This window comes from Salmo salar, chromosome 13, assembly GCF_965601325.2.
Source record: "Salmo salar chromosome 13, fSalSal1, whole genome shotgun sequence".
NCBI classification, from domain to species: domain Eukaryota; kingdom Metazoa; phylum Chordata; class Actinopteri; order Salmoniformes; family Salmonidae; genus Salmo; species Salmo salar.
In genome coordinates this window covers 62,299,676-62,322,500 of record NC_138303.1, presented here as the reverse complement: position 1 = coordinate 62,322,500, position 22,825 = coordinate 62,299,676, and the positions used below count along the sequence as shown (strand labels likewise).

The 22,825-nt window shown below is 40.7% G+C and overlaps 1 protein-coding gene across 2 annotated transcripts; it reads left to right on the top strand.

The window, feature by feature from the left end:
- The first annotated feature begins 5,161 nt into the window (after positions 1 to 5,161).
- LOC106567527 (serine/threonine-protein phosphatase 2A catalytic subunit alpha isoform) lies at positions 5,162 to 22,682 on the top strand. Of its 2 annotated transcripts, none has more exons than XM_014136883.3 (7): positions 5,162 to 5,465; positions 17,537 to 17,758; positions 18,081 to 18,254; positions 20,589 to 20,678; positions 20,901 to 21,062; positions 21,266 to 21,384; positions 21,932 to 22,682. In XM_014136883.3, exons 1-7 carry the CDS (start codon positions 5,364 to 5,366, stop codon positions 22,002 to 22,004), a joined length of 942 nt encoding a protein of 313 aa, XP_013992358.1. In that variant the 5' UTR covers positions 5,162 to 5,363; the 3' UTR covers positions 22,005 to 22,682. The 2 variants fall into 2 exon arrangements, with proteins under 2 accessions (XP_013992358.1, XP_013992359.1); XM_014136884.3 differs by having other exon boundaries at positions 5,171 to 5,465; positions 17,549 to 17,758.
- The last annotated feature ends 143 nt before the right edge of the window (positions 22,683 to 22,825 follow it).

Below are 22,825 nucleotides of genomic sequence, written 5' to 3'. Positions count from 1 at the left end.
CTAAAAATAAATTAAAGTCAGTGAGAGATGCAGTCACCTTGTACCCCTGCACAATGACTCAGTACCAGTACCCCCTGTTTTTAGCCTCGTTATTGTTATGTACATTTATTGTGTTACTTTTTGATTGATTCAATTTTTTTTACTTTAGTTTATTTAATAAATATTTGATTAACTCTATTTCTTGAACTGCATTGTTGGTTAAGGGCTTGTAAGTAAGCATTTCACGGTAAGGTCTACACCTGTTGTATGCGGCGCATGTGACAAATACAATTTGATTTGAGATGTGAGAGATGTCCGCTTCCCTGGACTTCCTGTGTATGGCCACCAGATAGAGCTGAAGTCTACAGATGGTAAACTGCGTTGTCATTGTTGCTGTACCTCTGTCTATCCTACTGGTCTTTCTACTTCGTGATTGACTGGGAAGCTCTGGGTAGAAGTTGTCCTTTTTCTCAGATCCAGGATCATCATACCCTCACCAAATCTTAGCCATTACTGTTAGAGGATTGGGAAAACACACGCCCACGGTAAATCAAACCCCCAAATTGAATCTGATCCCAGACTTGAATACGCATCATTTCCAAAATAAATCTGTCTGATTTAATTGAAATCCAAAAGAAATTGGCCCAAAACCAAACCCTATGAGCACTGAACGAGAATGAAAAGAGAGGTAGGTGCTGTAGCACCTGTATTATTCAATTGCACCTGTATTATTCAAATAACCTTTATCACAAAAGGTCAGAGATAAACATCCATTGACTTATTGAAGAACGTTAATGTGCCTAGTTCATACTTAATGGGGTGTCGCAGCAGCTCGTGGCACCAGGACAGACATGTGACCGGAATAATGTTACTCTATGATTAGGCCCACTGTCACGTCCTGACCAGTATAAGGGGTTATTGGTTATTGTAGTTTGGTCAGGACGTGGCAGGGGGTATTTGTTTTATGTGGTTCGGGGGTTAATGGGATATGTATTTATGTAAGAGGGGTGTTTGATTTATGTGTTCCGGGGTTTTTGGGTAATGTTCTTGTTTTGTATTTCTATGGTTTTCTATGTTGTGTATTTCTTTGTTGGCCTGGTATGGCTTTCAATCAGGAACAGCTGTTCATCGTTGTTTCTGATTGGGAGTCATACTTAGGTAGCCTGTTTTCACTTGTCCCTTTGTGGGAAGTTGTTGTTCTGCTGTGTGTTTACATGCACTGTTCGTTCTGTTGTTTTCTTGTTTTGTTAATTAAGTGTTCAAATAAAGTTAAGATGAGCACTCAACCCGCTGCGCCTTGGTCCATTACGTACGACGACCGTTACACCCACAGCTCTTTTGTATTGAGTTACGTGTAAATGCCTCCTGAGGGTCTGGTGCAGGGAGTGTCCAAAACAACCCAGCTTCTTGTTGTTCTAAAACCGTCCAAACAAGCCGCTGGCCAGGCCTCTGTCATTATATGTTATCTCCCAAATGGCACCCTATTCTCTTTATAGTGCACTTATTTTGACCAGGACAAAAGTCGTGCACTATTTTGGGAGGAAGGTGCCATTTGAGACGCAGTTATACTGAATGTCCTCTTGTCACACGAGGATACCAAATAATGTGGTTATCTCTGCCAATCATGGAACGATGCCCATCTCGGGGGAAAACACAAAGCAGGGCTCCATAATCAGAAAGATTGTGTTTGTGTGAGTGGATGAGATGAGATGTTGTAATGTCAGAAATTATTAATAATCCAAAATACAGTTGAAGTCGGAAGTTTACATACACCTTAGCCAAATACATTTAAACTCAGTTTCTCACAATTCCTGACATTTAATGAGAGTAAAAATTCCCTGTCTTAGGTCAGTTAGGATCAACACTTTATTTTAAGAATGTGAAATGTCAGAATAATAGGAGAGAATTATTTATTTCAGCTTTATTTCTTTCATCACATTCCCAGTGGGTCAGAAGTTTACATACACTCAATTAGTATTTAGTAGCATTGCCTTTAAATTGTTTAACTTGGGTCAAATGTTTCGGGTAGCCTTCCACAAGCTTCCCACAATAAGTTGGGTGAATTTTGGCCCATTCTTCCTGAGAGAGCTGGTGTAACTGAGTCAGGTTTGTAGGCCTCCTTGCTCGCACACGCTTTTTCAGTTCTGCCCACAAATGTTCTATGGGATTGAGGTCAGGGCTTTGTGATGGCCACTCCAATACCTTGACTTTGTTGTCTTTAAGCCATTTTGCCACAACTTTGGAAGTATGCTTGGGGTCATTGTCCATTTGGAAGACCCATTTGCGACCAAGCTTTAACTTCCTGACTAATGTGTTGAGATGTTGCTTCAATATATCCACAGAAATTTCCATCCTCATGATGCCATCTATTTTGTGAAGTGCACCAGTCCCTCCTGTAGCAAAGCACCTCACAACATGATGCTGCCACCCCCGTGCTTCACGGTTGGGATGGTGTTCTTTGGCTTGCAAGCCTCCCCCTTTTTCCTCCAAACATAACGATGGTCATTATGGCCAAACAGTTGTATTTTTGTTTCATGAGACCAGAGGACATTTCCCAAAAGTACAATCTTTGTCCCCATGTGCAGGTGCAAACCATAGTCTGGGTTTTTTATGGCGGTTTTGGAGCAGTGGCTTCTTCCTTGCTGAGCAGCCTTTCAGGCTATGTTGATATAGGACTCGTTTTACTGTGGATATAGATACTTTTCTACCTTTTTTCCTCCAGCATCTTCAAAAGGTTCTTTGCTGTTGTTCTGTGATTGATTTGCACTTTTCGCACCGAAGTACGTTCATCTCTAAGAGACAGAACGCGTCTCCTTCCTGAGCGGTATGACGGCTGTGTGGTCCCATGGTGTTTATACTTGCGTACTATTGTTTGTACAGATGAACGTGGTACCTTCAGGTGTTTGGAAATTGCTCCCAAGGATGAACCAGACTTGGGGAGGTCTACAATATTTTTTTCTGAGGTCTTGGCTGATTTCTTTTTGATTTTACCATGATGTCAAGCAAAGAGACACAGAGTTTGAAGGTCGGCCTTGACATACATCCCAGGTACACCTCCAATTGACTCAAATGATGTCAATTAGACTATCAGAAGCTTCTAAAGCCATGACATCATTTTCTGGAATTTTCCAGGCTATTTAAAGGCACAGTCAACTTAGTGTATGTAAACTTCTGACCCACTGGAATTGTGATACAGTGAATTATAAGTGAAATAATCTGTCTGTAAACAATTGTTGGCAACATGTCTTTCAACAATGAGATATTGATCTCCCAGAATGGTCATAGAGTGAATTTGATTGGCTGGTGTCAAAGTTTTTTTCTTGTTGGCATGGCAGATTTTAATCTCTATTTCATAAATATAAACTCTGTTTATACTTTCTATGGTAATGAAGTAAATCAAAATACTGACTGATCAGTAGTATTCAATGTGCCTTCCCACTGACCTCCTCAGCCCTTTGTTCTGGTGGTTTGTCATCGCAAAGACAAAGCCATCGAGCAGAATGAATTTATGATAACCAATCCTGCATGTTTTCGTGGAATTGAAATGCTAATCAAAACATTGATGATGTGGTCTGTGTGTCTGGGCCTCTGTGCCGGACTTGTCATTTTTTATGGAAATTCAGTGTGGAGGGAACATGAGGGAGATGGCGGTGGTGATTGAGGACAAGGGTTATGTTTTTGTCATGGATAGTGCTCCAGCTGGGCAAAATAGACAGTGCTGGAACACACACACACACACACACACACACACACACACACACACACACACACACACACACACACACACGACACACACACACACGGAGAAAGGGAGAGGAGTAGCTTGCATGGAGGAATATATATTACATTCAAATGAATTCTGTTTCTTCTAGGTTTAATACTTAGAAGACGGCAATATCTGTTAACCTCCTAAACAATCCTTTCTGCTTACTGAAAAATATATCAGATCAGAGAAGTATATTCTAAAGAAGACCATGTTTGATTCTGAAAATCTGATAAGTAATCTCAACTGTGCTGACAACATGCTGTTTGATACTGAATATTTTACTCTTCTATGTAAATGTAATGTGTAACGTTACCCTATGTGTAAACAACGTGCGGTTTTCTCTGTGCAGATTAAGTATGGTTTCTAAATGTAAATTAAAGCACTCGAGGAAGGAGCAGAGGAAGGGAAGAAGACTCCAGAATACCATCATTACCATCATCCAATTTCACAGACCAGGGAAATAATATTGTGACAACGATTTGCATAGGGACAGGCATGTATTATATTTCCCATTGTTGCTATTAACTCCCTAGGAGGCCTTACTCAATTGAGGTCAAAGTAACTCTTAATTGCAATGTTTTTTTTCTTCAGGTTTTGGAGGGAACAATACTACCATTGAGAGGTGATGTGAATTCTTAACCCAGTCCTGACATTGGATGGGTCATGACCCTAACCAACATTTGACTGAAAATAAATGATAACAATATATTTTTTGTACAAACTTTGGTGGAAACAGATCATCTATAACTTCAACAGTTTGACAAATGTACTTTTTTTCCCATTCTACTTTTCAGGATTTTATCCTCCAGATATCTATCTCACTGTTAGGACATGAATAAGGAGTCCATATGGTATATAGCTAACCCTGGTAATTTCTGATTCATTTAGGATTTTGGACAAATCTTGACCAAATTTTGACCAAATCTCAGACACTTCTTTTAGGAATCACAGTTTTGAGAGAAATACTCTTTAAAGTCAGAGGGCTATTGCAAGAAACTACATAAGATAACATGGCTATAATGTAGTTGTCAAAAACGGATTTGTTGTCATCTTTTATTTGAAAGGTAAAAAGGTCAGAAGTGGAACGTCACAACTAGACAACAAAATCTCAGTTTCCCCATTTGTAATTCGTATTTGAAGGGTAGGTCAAGTGAAAAATCCCAGTCGGAACTATAGTAACTTCCGATAGCTTCGATAGGACATGAACGCAGCATTGCACCAGAAAGTAGGTGGTACTTTCATGGTCATGTCTAGAAAGTATACCGTTTTTGTCAAATTAGCGTACAAAGTTTTTATTGTCTTAATTGTAGCTAACCCAATTCTCCTAACCTACTGCGAAGTCAAATCTGACAAAAGCTGCATCCTTTCTAGTCAAGACCGACTAACCTGCTACGAAAAGTCCAATCTTGACAAAAGCTGTATCCCATCTAGTCGAACGTGACTTTGGTATTTGTGTCGGAGTGGATCACAACCTCGGGTGGGACAGGCGCAACTGACGTCTATACATTTCCTAGTCAGCAATAGGGACCGGGTTGAAAAGTTTGCGGAGGATTACGAGTATTTGGGTAAATAGCGCCAATTGTTGTGCCATTGAATTACCCGAAATAAACAACCAGAAATGGATGAGAAGTGTTTTACGAAAGAGATCGACCTATGGATCGAACAAATCACCGAATGCAAACAGCTGTCGGAGAGCCAAGTCAAAACTCTGTGCGAAAAGGTATGGTGTACGGAAACGAATAACTTTCCATCTCAAAATGTTTGTATACAGTAACATTCAGGGGGTGAAACATGTTGCGGAGCTTGTCTGTCAGCACCTACTACTTGCCAAGTAGAATACAAAATCCTGTCTAGTTTCAAGAGCAGGCATTTATATTTCCATAGCTTACTTTCTCATGTAGCCTACAGTATTAAAACTTCTCGTCAACCTTACATAAATAGTAACACACATGGCGTGCACATTGTAGAACAATTCGAATGCGGCTTTTCTACGCTTACACTCGCCCCAGACATTCTTAAAATGGCGCCGATTTTGTACGTCACATTGAACTTCTCATTCTGCTGAGCTGTAAACCCGGTTTAACATTTTACTGCAGCAATGTTTATTGTTCATTTTGGAGACCATTCATTCATTCATTCATATAAACATGCTTGTCCGGAACATCTAAATGACAAACCATAACATGTCTGTATAGTACTGGCACAATTTGTTGGAAATCCAGTCAAACCATACCAGGCCCGGTCTGGCCGATGTGCTGTCAAAAAAAATTGCAGCCTTCCTATCACTGCAAAGTAGAACAGTCGCCTAGACTCCACGGCCCACAATGCACTTTAATTAATGCCTATCCATGTGGTAGTTGCAGTAGCTTTAGTCCTGATACCTGACAAAGATTTCGGATTTTGGATTTTGGCTATTCAAGCTCTGAATATCAGATGCCATCGGCAGCGCATTATCAAGTAAATTGAAATAAATTTGCCAAAATTATAATTACTCCAGTCTTTACAGAAATAAATTACGAAATTCAAAATACTTCATAAGAGAACATGACTTAGCCACAGAGGATCATTAGCTTCTTTTAAAAAAATAGCTGTGTATAGTAAAGTCACAAGTGAGTAGGCCTATGCCTAGTTGGAAAGTCCGCAGTTTGGGCAGCACGCGTGACAATAGGCCTAACTGATTATTGAGTGGTGGCTGTCAGTGAAAAGCATCTAAAATATGTCTTGAGTATAATTTGAAATGTTGAGGGAAGGGTGGGTGGTGAGGCTCTAGACTCGCCGCTCTCCAGAAGCCGCTCAGCGGTCTCCCACCAATTCTTTAGCATTTATTGTTTCATTGTGTGAATTGTTTGCGTTTTGATAATTTTATTTTTTTATTAATTCCCCATTATATGTCACCAGTAGTACATTTACCGTGAATCCCCATCATTTGGTTACATACGTTTGTTAATTCTATATTCATTAGTATTTAGTTATGATTCTCGGAGTGGAAATGTTCTTTGCGGAGTTCACACTAGTGAAAAACAAGTTTTGGTTTATTTCATATCACCATTTACGAGTTTTGTTATAGAAAATTTATATATATTTATTTATTTATTATGTTTGGTGCGCTCCATGTGAGCAATGAGTATGTCTGGTTTCTTTCCCAGAGAGGATGTCCAACTTGTATCGTGTATATCCACTAGGGGGCTTGGGGAGCCAGAATACCTTACCAAGCAAGAGGGGTGAAGGCCCTCTTTTTGACTAGCTCGCGATGACATTTGAACTTCTGTATCTGGTGTCTGTTTACAAATGCTAGCTAGCTACATGTCAGGGTAGTCCGGTGTTCTGTGCTTTACAACGCTACTTTTTTATTATTTTTTGTGCCGCAGAATCAAACATGTCTCTCTATGAATTGCAATTGCGGAAGTTTGAACAGCAAGAGCTTGGACTGCTCTTACTACTCAGGAGGAGGGAAAAAACCCTGGAGAAAATTGTTAATCCACTGAAAAATACAAGGGGGATGATGGCCAATACAAGTTTCTTGTCCAACCTATGCGAAGCATTGACGAGGAAATGCATGTAATACTTTCGATGTCTGTTGCCAGATTTGACGACTTGTTTCAGTGGCTTGCCCCTCCACTTCACATTTGTTCACCACTGCACACCGACTGGGGACTTGCATCCAGGAGATGGAGACAGCTGGTACAAGGGGAATCCAGCTTCCTGGAACGAAGAAACATGTCGACATAAAGGGCAACCAGAGTTGCTATAGACAAGCAGCAACAACCTCAAGGACTACTTCACACCAGCTGGTCAAGTGTCTTTCCACGATGCTGCTGTCACGTGTAGCAGCACCCTACAGTGAATGTGGTTTGGAAAACATGTGCACACGAAGTATGTTCTTTTCCACTGGTGGATGACTGTTTATCATGTGAGCCACACACTTGGTTTTGCTATTTTTCTTATTCTCACTTTACAAATCACAGACTACCATAATGACAGTCACTTCATCCCTGTTGTTTTAGTTTGTCATATTCTTTGGTGGCTAGACCCTCAAGAGATTTACCTAACCTTGTGTTGTGTAGCGGACTTTCCTGCTTTGGTACATGAGTGAAAATGAGTGTCCAGCTGTAGACAATAAGGACAGACCTCCAAGATATTAACTTCATCTACATAGCTCAGGTACAAAGCAGTACACATTTACTGAGTAACTGATTCAGAACAGTAATATTTTATGCCAGAAGTATAAATAACCAGACAATTACATTTTGCAGACCTTTTTAGATATTTATTTAGGGAAATAGTTTAATGTAAAACACAGGTGAAAAGTGTGATGAGAGGAAACAATAGAAAGTAAACACCAGTAACATGTGAATTACTAAATATAATAAAAAATGCACCAAATAATAATATAACAAAAACCCCATCCTAAAGTGTGAAGAAGAAAAGCAAGCATCAATTTTTGGGGGCTCATTCAAGAGCGGACTGAGCACTGATCGATGGTCCAGTGAGAGTACATTGTCTTGTCCCTGACAAACGACCTTGATCAGCAGGAATAGACACCATCCATGGTACCATGCCGTCATAGACGGCCTTTGCTGAACACTGCTGCTGTTTCCTTAAGTCATGCACCTGCTGCATAATGTCAGTGTCAAAAGGATCCTCCACGTTCTTCCTCTTCCGGCCATTGAAGCTGGGTTTGGGAGATGGTGGTTGATGGAGTGCGTTGAGTGTTGGTAAGATGGGGAGAGGGGCCGGAGAGGGGATGAACCAGGCTGGGGAGATGATGAATTAAGGGGCGACGAACCACCTGTAGATTTGTTCAAATTACATGATATCTCCCTCCAGCTGCTGTCTTTTGCAAGCTTGTCTGAATACAACCGTATCGAAGGCTTGTAAAGGTTCCCCTGTCTCACCTGTTTGCACAGACGCTCCTCAAAAAGACATAATTGCGCTTAGAAAAGCTCAAAATAAAGTTAAAAAGGAAGCTTGCAAGTAGTAGTAGCGAAGTAGCAGAACGTCCATCCATCTCTTCAGTGTTTATACCACAAGGGATACCGGAAAATACGTGACGTAGACACGGGTGGGACTTCCATTGCAAAACTCACTCAATACTGCCCCCTCAGTCTTTGCAAGGAATGATATGTCAGGTCTCAATTTCCAGGTAGAAAAAAAACTTGAATGACTGAGCGTCTTACAAGGAGCCGCCCCTTTTGTGATGATAAAGAACATTGCAACGCTGCACTATGTTCCGTCGGCCCTGTTTTGCGTATTTTGTGTAGACCCCTTTTAGCATGCATAAAGTAGACTACCTGCCATGCTGCGTGCAAATGTAGGAAAGTGCCCATTTGGGCATGTCTGATTTCTGAACACCACTAATAATAAGCTGAGCCTCTGTCATTTTTGTAACCATGTGACAATGATTTTTAGAAATGAAAATGTTATTGAAATGAAACTGTTCTGCGAATATGAAAATAATAACTGGATCACAGATCGTTTAGAAATGGTAGGATATATTCTTAGCTTCCCCAAAAGTGAAGGTCCGCTCAATCCTATGTCAGCTACCCAAGTTTCAGGCATTGCATTATCTTGGAAAAGGCATTTCGTAGCCTTTTTTTCTTCTTTGCCATGATCAGAAATTGACAAATAGGTCTACAAACTTGAAATCACTAATTCTAATATAAATTTTGCCCACTGAGTGAAACTCCGGGACAGCGGTCGGGAGTAGCCTAATTTCATTCCATAGATAGGCTATTGTCCATTTACTTTGACCTGTCATGTTTTTATGATATGGTGTGTTTGTTAACATGTTAATTCATATTCACGTCAAATAAAGTTTTTATTGTTAAGGCGTCATTTAGGCTATTTGATCGGAAACAGGAATTATGTAAAAAGTGTGTGTCATGACATTGTCATAAATTTGGTTGCCCTGTAGGCTACAGAAAAGTCGACAGAGGCTATATGCTATTTCTACAATGCATGCATGCATACAGTTGAAGTCGTAAGTTTACATACACTTAGGTTGGGGTCATTAAAACTCGTTTTTCAACCACTCCACAAATATCTTGTTAACAAACTATAGTTTTGGCAAGTTGGATAGGACATCTACATTGTGCGTGACAGATTATTTCACTTTTATAATTCACTGTATCACAATTCCAGTGGGTCAGAAGTTTACATACACTAAGTTGACTGTGCCTTTAAACAGCTTGGAAAATTCCAGAAAATGACATGGCTTTAGAAGCTTCTGATAAACTAATTGACATCATTTGAGTCAATTGGAAGTGTACCTGTGGATGTACTTCAAGGTCTACCTTCAAACTCAGTGCCTCTTTGCTTGACATCATGGGAAAATCAAAAGAAATCAGCCAAGATCTCAGACTAGACCTCCACAAGTCTGGTTCATCCTTGGGAGCAATTTTCAAACGCCTGAAGGTACCACGTTCATCTGTACAAACAATAATACGCAAGCATAAACACCATGGGACCACGCAGCCGTCATACCGCTCAGGAAGGAGACGCGTTCTGTCTCCTAGAGATGAACATACTTTGGTGCGAAAAGTGCAAATCAATCCCAGAACAACAGCAAAGGACCTTGTGAAGTTGCTGGAGGAAAAAGGTACAAAAGTATCTATACCCATAGTAAAATGAGTCCTATATCGACATAACCTGAAAGGCCGCTCAGCAATGAAGAAGAAGCCAACTTATTGTGGAAGGCTACCCAAAACGTTTGACCCAAGTTAAACAATTTTAAAGGCAATACTACCAAATACTAATTGAGTGTATGTACACTTCTGACCCACTGGGAATGTGATGAAATAAATAAAACTGACATAAGACAGGACATTTTTATGAGGATTAAATGTCAGGAATTGCGGAAAACTGAGCTTAAATGTATTTGGCAAAGGTGTTTTGTAAACTTTTGACTTCACATACATACATACATACATACATACATACATACATACATACATACATACATACAGTGCATTCGGAAAGTATTCAGACCCCTTGACTTTTTCCACATTTTGTTACGTTACAGCCTTATTCTAAAATGAATTAAATAGTTTTTTGTCAATCTACACACAATACCCCATAATGACAAAGCAACATGTTTTTTTTTTTTTTTTTAAATGTTAGGAAATGTATTTTTTTTAAATTATACGGAAATATCACATTTAGATCAGTATTCAGACCCTTTACTCGGTACTTTGTTGAAGCATCTTTGGCAGCCATTACAGCCTTGAGTCTTCTTGGGTATGACGCTACAAGCTGGGCACACCTGTATTTGGAGTTTTTCCCCACTCTTCTCTGCAGATCCTCTCAAGCTCTGTCAAGGGAGCGTCGCTGCACAGCTATCTTCAGGTCTCGCCAGAGTTGTTATATCATGTTCAAGTCCAGGCTCTGGCTGGGCCACTCTAGGACATTCAGAGACTTGTCCTGAAGCCACTCCTGCGTTGTCTTGGCTGTGTGCTAAGGGCTGTTGTCCTAGTTCCCTACATCCTGACTAGTCTCCCAGTCCCTGCCACTGAAAAACATCCCCACAGCAGGATGCTGCCACCACCATGTTTCACTGTAGGGATGGTGCTGGGTTTCCTCCAGATGTGACGCTTGGCATTCAGGCCAAAGTGATCAATCTTGGTTTCATCAGACCAGGGAATCTTCGTTTCTGATGTTCTGCCAAAAGGCACCTAAAGGAATCTCAAACTCCAAGTAGTCTGTCATGTGCCTTTTACTGAGGAGTGGCTTCCGTCAGGCCACTCTACCATGAAGGCCTGATTGGTGGAGTGCTGCAGAGATGGTTGTCCTTCTGGAAGGTTCTCCCATCTCCACAGAGGAACTCTGGAACTTTGACAGAGTGACCATCGGGTTCTTGGTCACATCCCTGACCAAGGCCCTTCTCCCCCGATTGTTCAGTTTGGCCGGGTGGCCAGTTTTAGGAAAAGTCTTTGTAGTTCCAAACTTCATCCATTTAAGAATGGAGTCCTCTATGTTCTTGGGGACCTTCAATGCTGCAAATTATTGTTTGGTGTCCTTCCCCAGATCTGTGCCTCAACACAATCCTGTCTCGAGGCTCCACGCACAACTTCTTACGTGTTTCTGTTTTTTTATTTTTATTACATCTGCAAAAATGTCTGAAACAGTTTTTGCTTTGTCATTATGGGGTATTGTGTCGATTGATGGATTTATTTAATTGAATCAATTTTAGAATAAGGCTATAACATAACAAAATGTGGAAAAGGGGAAGGGGTCTGAATACTTTCTGACTACACTCTAGGTTACATAATTTGATGGAGTATTAGTGGAGCGCCACAGCACAGTCTCTCCAACAGCACCATGGAGAGGTGTGCTGAGCATGGACAAGATACACATTTTGCGCCCCTGCCTTTAGCAAAATGGGCACTGCATATCATGGGGCGGCATCAGCGTTCATCTTCGTAGCAGATATGCCACTGGGCGAGAAGTTTTCTTTATTTTTGGGGCAGAATTATGCGAGGGTTTTATGTGTTGTTGGAGGTTTTTCTTGGCCAGTTTAGTTGGGAAAATGCTGCCCTCTTCAATCTTCCGCTTTAGGCAGCCACCTAATCCTGCCTAATGGGAGGGTCGGCCCTGAACCGTACTCTCTAAGATCCTTTGTAAAACACAAGCCTCACATCCTAAACTGGAGAACGGTCATGGGACGGGGCCAGAAAAGGGTCTGTTAGAAGTTTCCCTTTATCACATCATCAGTACACCACCAACGGTCTGAGCAGGGATTTAACCTCAATCTTCCTTGATGCCCTTTTCACTAGGTTGCTTGAATACTGTCTGTTCTACAACAGTGTATCTACTCATGTTCTTGTTTTGTCTTGTTTACAAACAGGTGATTTATTGTCCTGAGATGCCTTAGAGGCCGGGATTACGGCACGGATGGATATGGTACTTGGCTAGAATTGCCCATCATTGCAAAATATGTAATACTAAGCTACAAGGTGTCGGCGATCACGTTCTATTAGCCTGTGGAGTTCAATCTAAGTCAAAATCAGGTGGTTAGAAGGAATTCACTCTAATTTGTTTAAAGTAAAGGGGTTTTGTCACTTCATCAAGTCAAACTCTGAGTTGTCAAATGCTTGGTAGGCCTAAGCATAATGCTAGTGGTGTGTGTGTGGTTTGAGAGCACACATATTTTCTCAGAGATGTCTGATGCATCCATCCCCTGTGAATTTTGGTAATGTGTTCAGCAGCATGCGCAACGAGTGTAAAAATAGCCTTAGATGTGAATGATTCTGAGTTGCATCACCACCACATTGTTGCTGGGTTCTGTGACTCAATATAACACCGGTGGAATAGCCTCTGTCTTGGGATACAAATGAAAGAATGGGGGAGAGGGAGAAAAGCAAGCCGTTACATCACAGCAACACACTCATAACACATTGAAAAGCCGTTGTTTTCTTGTATTTAAAACGTATTCTTACACCAGGAGACTTCAGTGTTACGATCCCAGAGAAGCAGGAGCTCTGAAACAACAAAACGTCACATGCAAACCAGACTCAGACTTTCAGCTAGACGTTTGCTTGTGTATTACTCAGAGCGGTCAACAAGAGAATCAAACTCGTATCACTGGATTCTGATTTACTGATTGCCCCCGTGTGATGGTTATAGTGTTTTGTTCTGAGAACATTGTTGTGAGTGATGACATAGTACCCTATCGACACCTTGGAAGGTTGAAGGTAGAGTCAGTTGGTTAAATGTGATCTACTGGTGCAAAGATTGTGACATTCACCATGTTGTTAAGTAGTTTGATTTCAGAGAGTCAACATTCTAGGCCAACGGTTTCTAGCTGACGCTGGACAAGCATTTCTGTAGTAGGTGCGGTTATGAGGGGTGAGCAATTTATGTAACCTGCTAAGTCATCCATTCAATAAACACTGAGTATATAAAACATTAAAAACATCTGCTCTTTCCATGACGTAGACTGACCAGAAATATTCCCCACATATTTTTTTTCAGCACTGAGCAAATTTCAGGTCTGCTGAGCGTGAACTTGAACGTTGTGAAACTTCCAGCCCGCATTTACTGTGAACACTGAGGCTGTACCTGCTTTAAGTTAGTTTTAACAGTGGCCAAGTAGACTATGACTGGTAGACCTACATTATGATCAAAACAGTGGCCTACCATCAAAACATGGAAATAGTATTTTAACATGGAAATAGCTGTTCTGTCATTCATCCTACAGTAGCAGCCAATGTGTGGTGTTCAATGTAGGCCTACATTCCATGAAACTTAAACATGCTTGACATAACCTGTTTATCCGACTGAAAATGGTGTTTGATGCAAGAAACCACTTTACAAAATAAAATGCATTATTATTATTATTCCCATACCATTTATTACAGAGAATCAGACAAATTATGCTACCCTCTGCCTATTGGCTATTTAGCCTGTCTCAAAATTCAACACTGCCCCTTTAGGACAAAAAAAAGCTATTTTCCTGACTGGCTTTTGCTCCATAAGTAGCAAAGGGTATGAACAAAATGTGCACATGTGGCTACATGCAACTCTCGCTTTGATCTCGAAACAAATCTACTCACAACCGCTCATGCTGTAAACAGTCCAGTTCAAAGGGACATATCCATATATGGCATTGGTCTATTTGTATATAGGCCTACTGCAACTCTGATTGGTTATGCTGCACCAGTCTGTGTAGAGTACGGGTTGAGTCATGCGTGTCAATGCAATAGAATCCTACTCGGATGCGTTCTGCCTACAACAAAATCTATTTTCTAGTTTGTTTTGTTTCGGTATGTTTCATTGAAAGTGGCTAATTATTGCCTTGATTCAATTGCAACATTAAAGGAACATTTTGATAGTGTTAACAAGGAAAACTCTAGAACAGTGGTCAACCTTTTCAAGTCAAGATCACTTTCTGAGTCGATGCAAGCTGACATCTACCGCTCAGATTTTTTACAATTTTTTTTTTTAACATGACTTGAATGTAAGCCTATGCAACATTAACACATTTTAAATGTGTTAATGCAAACAACTGTCGGTATCACGGTAATTGACTGTTAATTAACAAACACATTTAGCATCTGCTGGCTTCCACACACAGCCTACAAGCCATTTCAAAAAAGTATCTTATAAATCCATGTAATATAGCCGACACCTTCACAATAAATCCATTATTTATTTTAGACAGGTCTAAAGCATGATATTAAGAAAATGTAGTCCATTTCAGGAAAGAATAGCATACTGAGTTGTCCTGATGTGGCTATGCCAAACGGCTGTGGGCTACACTAGTTTATTTAGCAGACAAGATTTGCTTATAATTTCGTGGCATTGTTTTATATTGTTTTATAGTATGACGAGTACAATTGAACAAAGCTGAATAAAATATAAATATTTTATCAACGATTTAAGGGAGTGCGCACGTGGCTATTCTGTGAGTGGTTAACAAAGGTATTCCTATACGCTTCATTTAGTTATTAATGTAACTTTAGTTGTTCTACAAACAATGGGCCATATGTTTTGATTTTTAATACATTGTAAGGCTGAATGATGAGACTGATTTGAAAAAAAGTAGCTTGAAGGGCATGAGCTCCGCTTTGTTTTTTGGGCAGACTGTACACACTCAAATAGTCTCATTCACAATTTGATAAGCACGTGATAATGCCTCAAATTTCATGGTGGCATCCCCTTTGTGGCTGTAAATCACCCCCAAAAAATCAGTGCCTCTCGTGCCCTTCTCCCCGAGTGTGCTGCGCAATCTGAAGCATCACACTCACACGGTTTGCCGTCAGAAACTGCGAGCATCCTTATCCAATTCCGAGGTGCATATTGAAGATATTGGATGAACTGTCCACATTTTACTTTTCGTCAGCCATCAAGATGAATAGGCCTAATGAACAGCAAAAGCACTAGCCTATGTCAATCTACTATCCCCCATAGTATAAAAGTTGACCTATTCTGTGCGAGAAATAGATATTCCAAACAGTCTGGGACAGTTGTGGGATGCGATAGATCCCAAATCAATACAACCACTAGCATCAAAAAACTTTTTTACGCAATGTGGCTGACGCAACAGATCAGAACATTTAGCTTGAAATGTTGCTAAACTATTAGACTATTTCTTCACATTATAAGCGCAGATGGTGGTAGTAGGCTATAAGCATGAATGTTCCATTAGCGGAAAACATTATCAAAAGTGACCACAAAATTCAATTATGCGTGTAATGCTTTTATTATAAAGGTGCATTTTTATGGTGAAAATGATTTTCCCCAAACTTGAAACTCACGCGCTGCTTATGTATGCCAGTTAGACTCTACACCCCTTGTAAAGTGGATTAATGTGCTTCATTTTAAGAAGTTATTTAGCCACTTTAGTTGTGATACAAACATTATTAAAACATATAGACCTATGGGTTAGGCTACATGAGCTGTGCGACTGATTCGAACAAGTCGCCCAAAAAAAGTAATTGTTTCTTATGCTGGGCGTCATTCACAAGTGATAATATCTAACTCAAGTGATAGGCTAATATTGTCACCCATCAGACTATTCTTGATTTAATCTTGTCTTCAATTATACTAAATCATGTTTTTTAAATTTAGAATGGACCATTATCATGCACCTGTATCGAAACGGGGGCAGCAGGAAGAAATGCATGTAATCTATGCACTTAAATAGCGAACGGAGGCCGCTTTTCCCGTGGTCCATTTTCATGCCAGCCAGGTAGGCTATACTCCTGTTGTAAAGATAAGCAATGTGCCTAATATTAGGAAAGTTGAGAATTAAATATAGTAGGCCTAGCCTATAGAAAGCTGATGGGATCCTCTTTTTAGTAGAGGCCATCACTCTGTTTTCTCACGCAATTGCATAGCCTTTTGAAATGTTGCGCAACATGAGCTCATGGGATCTCATGAAGTGTTTGATTAGATTTTTGATTACATTTGCATTGACGTCAGAGTGATTTAGAGAGACGAGTGCTGAGTACCAGGAAGTTAGCATGTTAGGTAGGCTACTAATGACCACCAGCAGCAGCATCAGAGCTTGGAGAAGCCTAATTACCATGACTAAACAGTCATGTGGAATTTGACTGCCTTCACCGCCGGTTTGGCGGTAATACGGTCACCACAACAGCCCTATATAGGCCCAATAAATTACCGCCTGGAAGTTATTTCTCTCTCATCTTGACCCACAGGCACAAACCCAGTGACACACTCCTGCTCTACTCTCAACATGGGATTTATGCTCTAAAAGCTCCTTACAATCACTTAAACCCCTAGTGTAGTACTGCCAACATTTATCATCCCAGCCACACACCTCATGAGCATCTCTCCTGGTTTTAGGCCCTTCCTTTTTGTAAAGGTTGAGAGGTGTTTCGCATCATTGTGTCAACAAGTGCCTATGGAACGGTCTGGAGACGTGTGTGTGCGTGTGTGTGTGCGTGCGTGTGTGTGTGCGTGCGTGTGTGTGTGTGTGTGTGTGTGTGGACAATTTTGTTTAGCCTAGAAGCTGTATCAAAAACTAACACTGATGTTTTTTGAGAGAGAGGGAGAGATTGACAACATATAGCCTAAGATGCAATCACTCATTCATTAGAGAACAGTAGTGGACTGTTTTCCTCTATAACACCACCGGCGTTGCGCCCAGCAGGCAGCACTGTCCTTAGAGCTGCCCTACACATGGTTTCTAGGAACTGCTTTGGCATTCAACTAGCTTGCCAAATGTCATTTGTCTATTTATGTCTTGGGAAGATGACAGTTGGGAAGAGAGGGGACTGAAACGTAATGCAATGTAGCCCAAAACACAAAACTTCATAACATACAACACAGCCTTTTGTCCAGGCGAAGGAGATCCTGACCAAGGAGTCCAATGTGCAGGAGGTCCGATGTCCAGTCACAGTGTGTGGAGATGTCCACGGCCAGTTCCACGACCTAATGGAGCTCTTCAGAATCGGAGGGAAGTCTCCAGACACAAACTACCTGTTCATGGGAGACTACGTGGACCGAGGCTACTACTCTGTAGAAACCGTCACGCTACTTGTAGCACTTAAGGCAAGTTGTTTTAGTTGTACACTGGGAACACAGATGAAGCCTAGTCCTGGAATTAAAAAGCAAACTCAATGAAGAATCTCCATCAAATGTTTTTCACTTCAGGACTAGGCTTAATCTGTGTCAGGGAAACCGCCCCTGAATGTTTTGAATGACCGTTCACTTTTTAACTTGACTAATGAGAGCGCTGAATGGTTAGTTATACACGGGGGGCCTTGTGATGCAAAAGCAATGTAATGCTGAGACACATTCATTTACAGAATGCCCTAGTCTCCATTGAACAGTGCTGTTTTGTAATTCCCTGTATTTTTAATATTGATCACAGGTTCGGTACCGTGAACGCATCACAATCCTTCGGGGGAACCACGAAAGCAGACAGATCACACAAGTGTACGGCTTCTATGACGAGTGTCTAAGGAAGTACGGCAATGCAAACGTATGGAAATACTTCACAGACCTCTTCGATTACCTTCCCCTCACTGCCTTGGTAGATACTCAGGTAAGAGGTTTTGCATTTTTGTAGTTGAGTCTTCTATGGTGCAATTCCACAGTAATGGAATTACACTGAGACTAAAATGGTTATTTGTAAAATATATGCCAAACAAAAACCATTGGTTTCAAAGTTTAACAAACCATACAACTATATGCATAAGGAGTCGTTTGAACAATTTACACAAATTTCACAAGAACACATTTACAGGAACTGTGCAGATACAAAGTTTAGTAACAGAATTACGGTATAATCTCTTTTTTATTTTTTATTTAATAAAACAATGATGGGACCACATTTTCGAAGAAGTCTATTAAATATCTACTCCGAATTAAGATTCAAAGGTGTCTGCAGAAAGAATATCAGCTATGGCATGACACCATGAGTTTGAAACTACAGTTTCAACTACAGTAAGTGAAGTGGATTTACATCATGGGTCCCTGTTCTGTACTACACAGAAATGCATAGTATAATTGTGGATAGGAATGTCATTCGCTTCATGATGTATACTAAATAGGTACACAAAGATAGAAATATGCAATATCATCCTTTGCATATATGGGCAGGGCTCTATAGTGTGACAAAACATTTTGCTGTGCGACCAGGAGTTTTATTTAGGGAGCACTGTGAAAACAGCTCTCCCAGAATTGTTGTAATGGTAACGTTTCGCTGTCCGGTTGTTTCCGAGGGCTGCAGATGAAGTCAGCGTCATGGTTGCACCGTAACTACAGCGAACAGTTTGCTTCTTGCCCAACCACGTCAAAAATTCCTGACCCATATTACCAGCGCAACATTTTTTTTTATCTTCCTAAAACGGATCTCCGGGACCGTAGTTTACATTCATAAACCATGTCGTGCTCTGTTCTAAAACTACTGGCGTGTCGACGTCGATAACCATTCGTTTACACTTTGTCCAGTCACGTTACCTCGTTGGCTAGCTAGCTACCAACCCGGTAACCGTACCAGTATATCCAAACATTTTGAAGGCAGAGAAAGAAAGGGATAGCTTCTTCAGGAGATCAATGAACATAGCAATGACCTATCTCTTGCTGGTTGTCATCACATACTTGACGTTTTTAAAGACAAAGTACCATTTTCAATGTAATCCATCCTCAATAGGAAAATAGTGCTACCAATGAAAAATATAAATGTAGATCCCTGTATATGGGTATTATTCTACACACTGGCTATTATTCTAATGAGCTCCGCCCCCAAACAAGACCACATTTGGTTGGTCCAGACCAAATCTGAACCAATCATAGACGTCTGTATTTTACAAGTTTGGGCAGCACAGTAGAGTAAAGCACATCACAGTAGAGTTCATCACAGTGGAGTACTAGTACAGTACATTATACTGTGTTCTACTGTACTGAACTATACTCTGCTCTTTTGTTCTATTTTTTTATTTTTTTTTATTGCGCTTCACTGTGCTGTCCAAACTTGTGAAACATAGGCGTCTATGATTGGTGACCGGACCAAATCTGAACCAATCGTGGACGCCTTTGTTTGGGCCAAATCAAGGCCATATCTGGCCAAAAAAAGGACCTCTGTGGACATTGAAATCACATCCATGGACGTAGGTTAGAGATGGGCATTTGACATTTTTGTACTGTGAGTACTTGTGTGATTTTCTTTTGAGTACTCAAATAAAAAAATATATGTAATTTAGAACACAAGGGAAGAAATATGTGCACATTTAGAACTACGGCAACATAATGCAACAATGCCTAATTTATCTTAGCCATTACAGATAATTGCTAAATTGCGCCAAATACATTGAGTTTACAAAACATTAAGGACACCTTCCTAATATTGAGTTGCAACCCCACTTTTTCCCTCAGAACAGCCTCAATTCGTTGGGGCGTGGGTTTTACAAGATGTTGAACGCGTTCCACAGGGATGCTGGCCCGTGTTGACTCCAATGCTTCCCACAGTTGTGTCAAGTTGGCTGGATGTCCTTTGGGTGGAGGACCATTCTTGATACACACGAGAAACTATTGAGCATGAATTTCAGCAGCGTAGCAGTTCTTGACACAAACTGGTGCACCTGGCATCTGCAGAAATCAAAGCCGTTACATTTTTCAGCCATTTTCCATCTAAAAAATGTATCTGCTTGCATTTCCCAAAGATGTAGACCCATAGCTTTCATTTGACACCCAGTTTGATATGCTCCTATGAACATGTTGGTGCTCATGGTTCCTTTTACATGGAAACGATCTGTGCTTTACCTGCTGCTGTAAATACATGTTCACTCATGTCTTATGTCTCTGTCAAACTGTTACTCCGAGTCAAAACCAATATTGAAATTCTCAAGTAACATTTCTGTTTTCTTTCCCTTCTAAGATATTCTGTCTTCACGGGGGCCTGTCACCGTCCATAGATACGTTGGACCACATCCGAGCGCTGGACCGATTGCAGGAAGTTCCACACGAGGTACATGGCTCAACAACCCTGCTTCTGAGCATGCTCTGCTGTCTCATTGTTGCTTGGCAGATAGCTTGTAGGCACAGGTCTAGGATCAGTTTATTTGCCCCTAACCTCAACCATTAGGTGGAAAAACGCAAAAGCTTATTGAGGCAACTTTCCATCCTACTCATCATTTTGGATCTTTATCCGTATCTTTATTACTTCTTACATGCATCTCCTCCTCTCCAGGGCCCCATGTGTGACCTGCTGTGGTCAGACCCAGATGACCGTGGGGGCTGGGGCATCTCCCCCAGGGGGGCTGGCTACACCTTTGGCCAGGACATATCTGAGACATTCAACCATGCCAACCGCCTTACTCTGGTGTCCAGAGCTCATCAGCTGGTTATGGAGGTAAGCTGTCTGTCGCTGATTCTCCATGCTTGAAATCTCAAAAGGTGACCATGATGTGAAGTGTATGAGTGTGAAACCATTTTGGAATGCATTTCATGTTAGCTCCCTCATTCAGGTTGAATATGTCAAATGTTGTGTCTGTATACATGTCTCAGGTGTCTGCATTCACTACTAATTTGCTGCTTTCCTGTTTTCTTCTACAGGGTTATAACTGGTGCCACGAGCGAAACGTGGTAACAATATTCAGTGCACCAAATTACTGTTACCGTTGTGGTAACCAGGCAGCTATCATGGAACTAGACGACACCCTGAAATACTCCTTGTAAGCATATTGATTACCATTCCATACATGACCAACCCTTAGAAGTGTTTCCTCCTTCATTTGATGAACTACCATCAAGGGACTCTTATTTCTGGAGAATGATGAATTAAATACAATTTTATTTGTCACATGCTTCGTAAACAACAGGTGTAGACTTACAGTGAAATGCTTACTGGGGTGGCAGGTAGCCTAGTGGTTAGAGCGTTGGACTAGTAAACGAAAGGTTGCAAGATCGAATCCCCGAGCTGACAAGGTGAAAATCTGTCGTTCTGCCCCTGAACAAGGTAGTAAACCCACTGTTCCTAGGCCGTCATTGTAAATAAGAATTTGTTCTTAACTGACTTGCCTAGTTAAATAAAGGTAAAATATATATATATTTTTTAATAAAACAGGCCCTTCCCAACAATGCAGAGAAATAAGTAAAATGCGTAGTAATAAATACACAATGAGTAGTGAGTGAGAACTGTATATGTAATGATGTTCCATCAACTCTCAACAGGATGTTTGATGAAAAACAAGAAGTGTGATATGTGTTTCTCTTTTCCAGCCTGCAGTTTGACCCGGCGCCTCGTAGAGGGGAACCTCATGTCACCCGTCGCACCCCAGACTACTTCCTGTAAAACCTCACCCCTTGTACTGTCCAGTATTGCCATGATTTATGAAAGTACCTTTAGCATCCAACACCATGGGAGGGGGGGAACATGGCAAAACATCAATCTACATAATTGTATTCACACAAAATGCTATTTAAGCAATCAGAAAATGTCTGTGTACATGGACCAAAAGTTGTGTGCCATATATTCATTACAAAATGCTGAAGAGTATAATGCCCAAGATCGCAACCCCAATTCCTTACTCCACTAGCTCTACTCGGTCTTAAATCTCAAGGTGAGCGCGGGAACCAAGTTGTGTAAATTGAAACGTTTTCAATCCACTGTAGCATGGCTTATTTATGTGAGTCCCCACATTTTCTGATGTAAAAAAAAAAATCACTGTTTGCACTTTTTTTTTTTTTTTTTTTTTTTAATTCTAAGAACATTTTAACATAAGTCAGAAGTTGGCTGTTTCATTCTACAGAATGTTTTATTTTAGATTCTGTCAGCAGCTTTTTGATGGGTTAATCTCACCGGTATACATTTGAGGACAAACTTGCTTAAACAGACGCCCATTCAATTGTGTATGGCAGACCGATTTGAAAAATACCATTGTGTAAATGGTCACACACTCACTACTCATGATTATTTAGTTTCTGTATAGAAGGATCCAGTTCAATAATAAAGATGAAAGTTGCTCCTTGACTTGTGATGTGTTGGTTTATTCATTTGACTTTACGTCATCTGACACTACTGATGGACTTTTAACCAAGGCTTAGGATTATGTACAGTGCCTTGGGAAACTATTCAGACCCCTTAACTTTTTCCACATTTTGTTACAGCCTTAT

Excerpts from the sequence above, each read along its gene's own strand:
- LOC106567527 (XM_014136883.3), top strand. The coding sequence starts at position 5,364 with ATGGATGAGAAGTGTTTTACGAAAGAGATCGACCTATGGATCGAACAA. Across the intron at positions 21,063-21,265 it reads CTCATCAGCTGGTTATGGAG|GGTTATAACTGGTGCCACGA; the intron begins GTAAGCTGTCTG and ends TTTCTTCTACAG. Across the intron at positions 21,385-21,931 it reads GACACCCTGAAATACTCCTT|CCTGCAGTTTGACCCGGCGC; the intron begins GTAAGCATATTG and ends TCTCTTTTCCAG.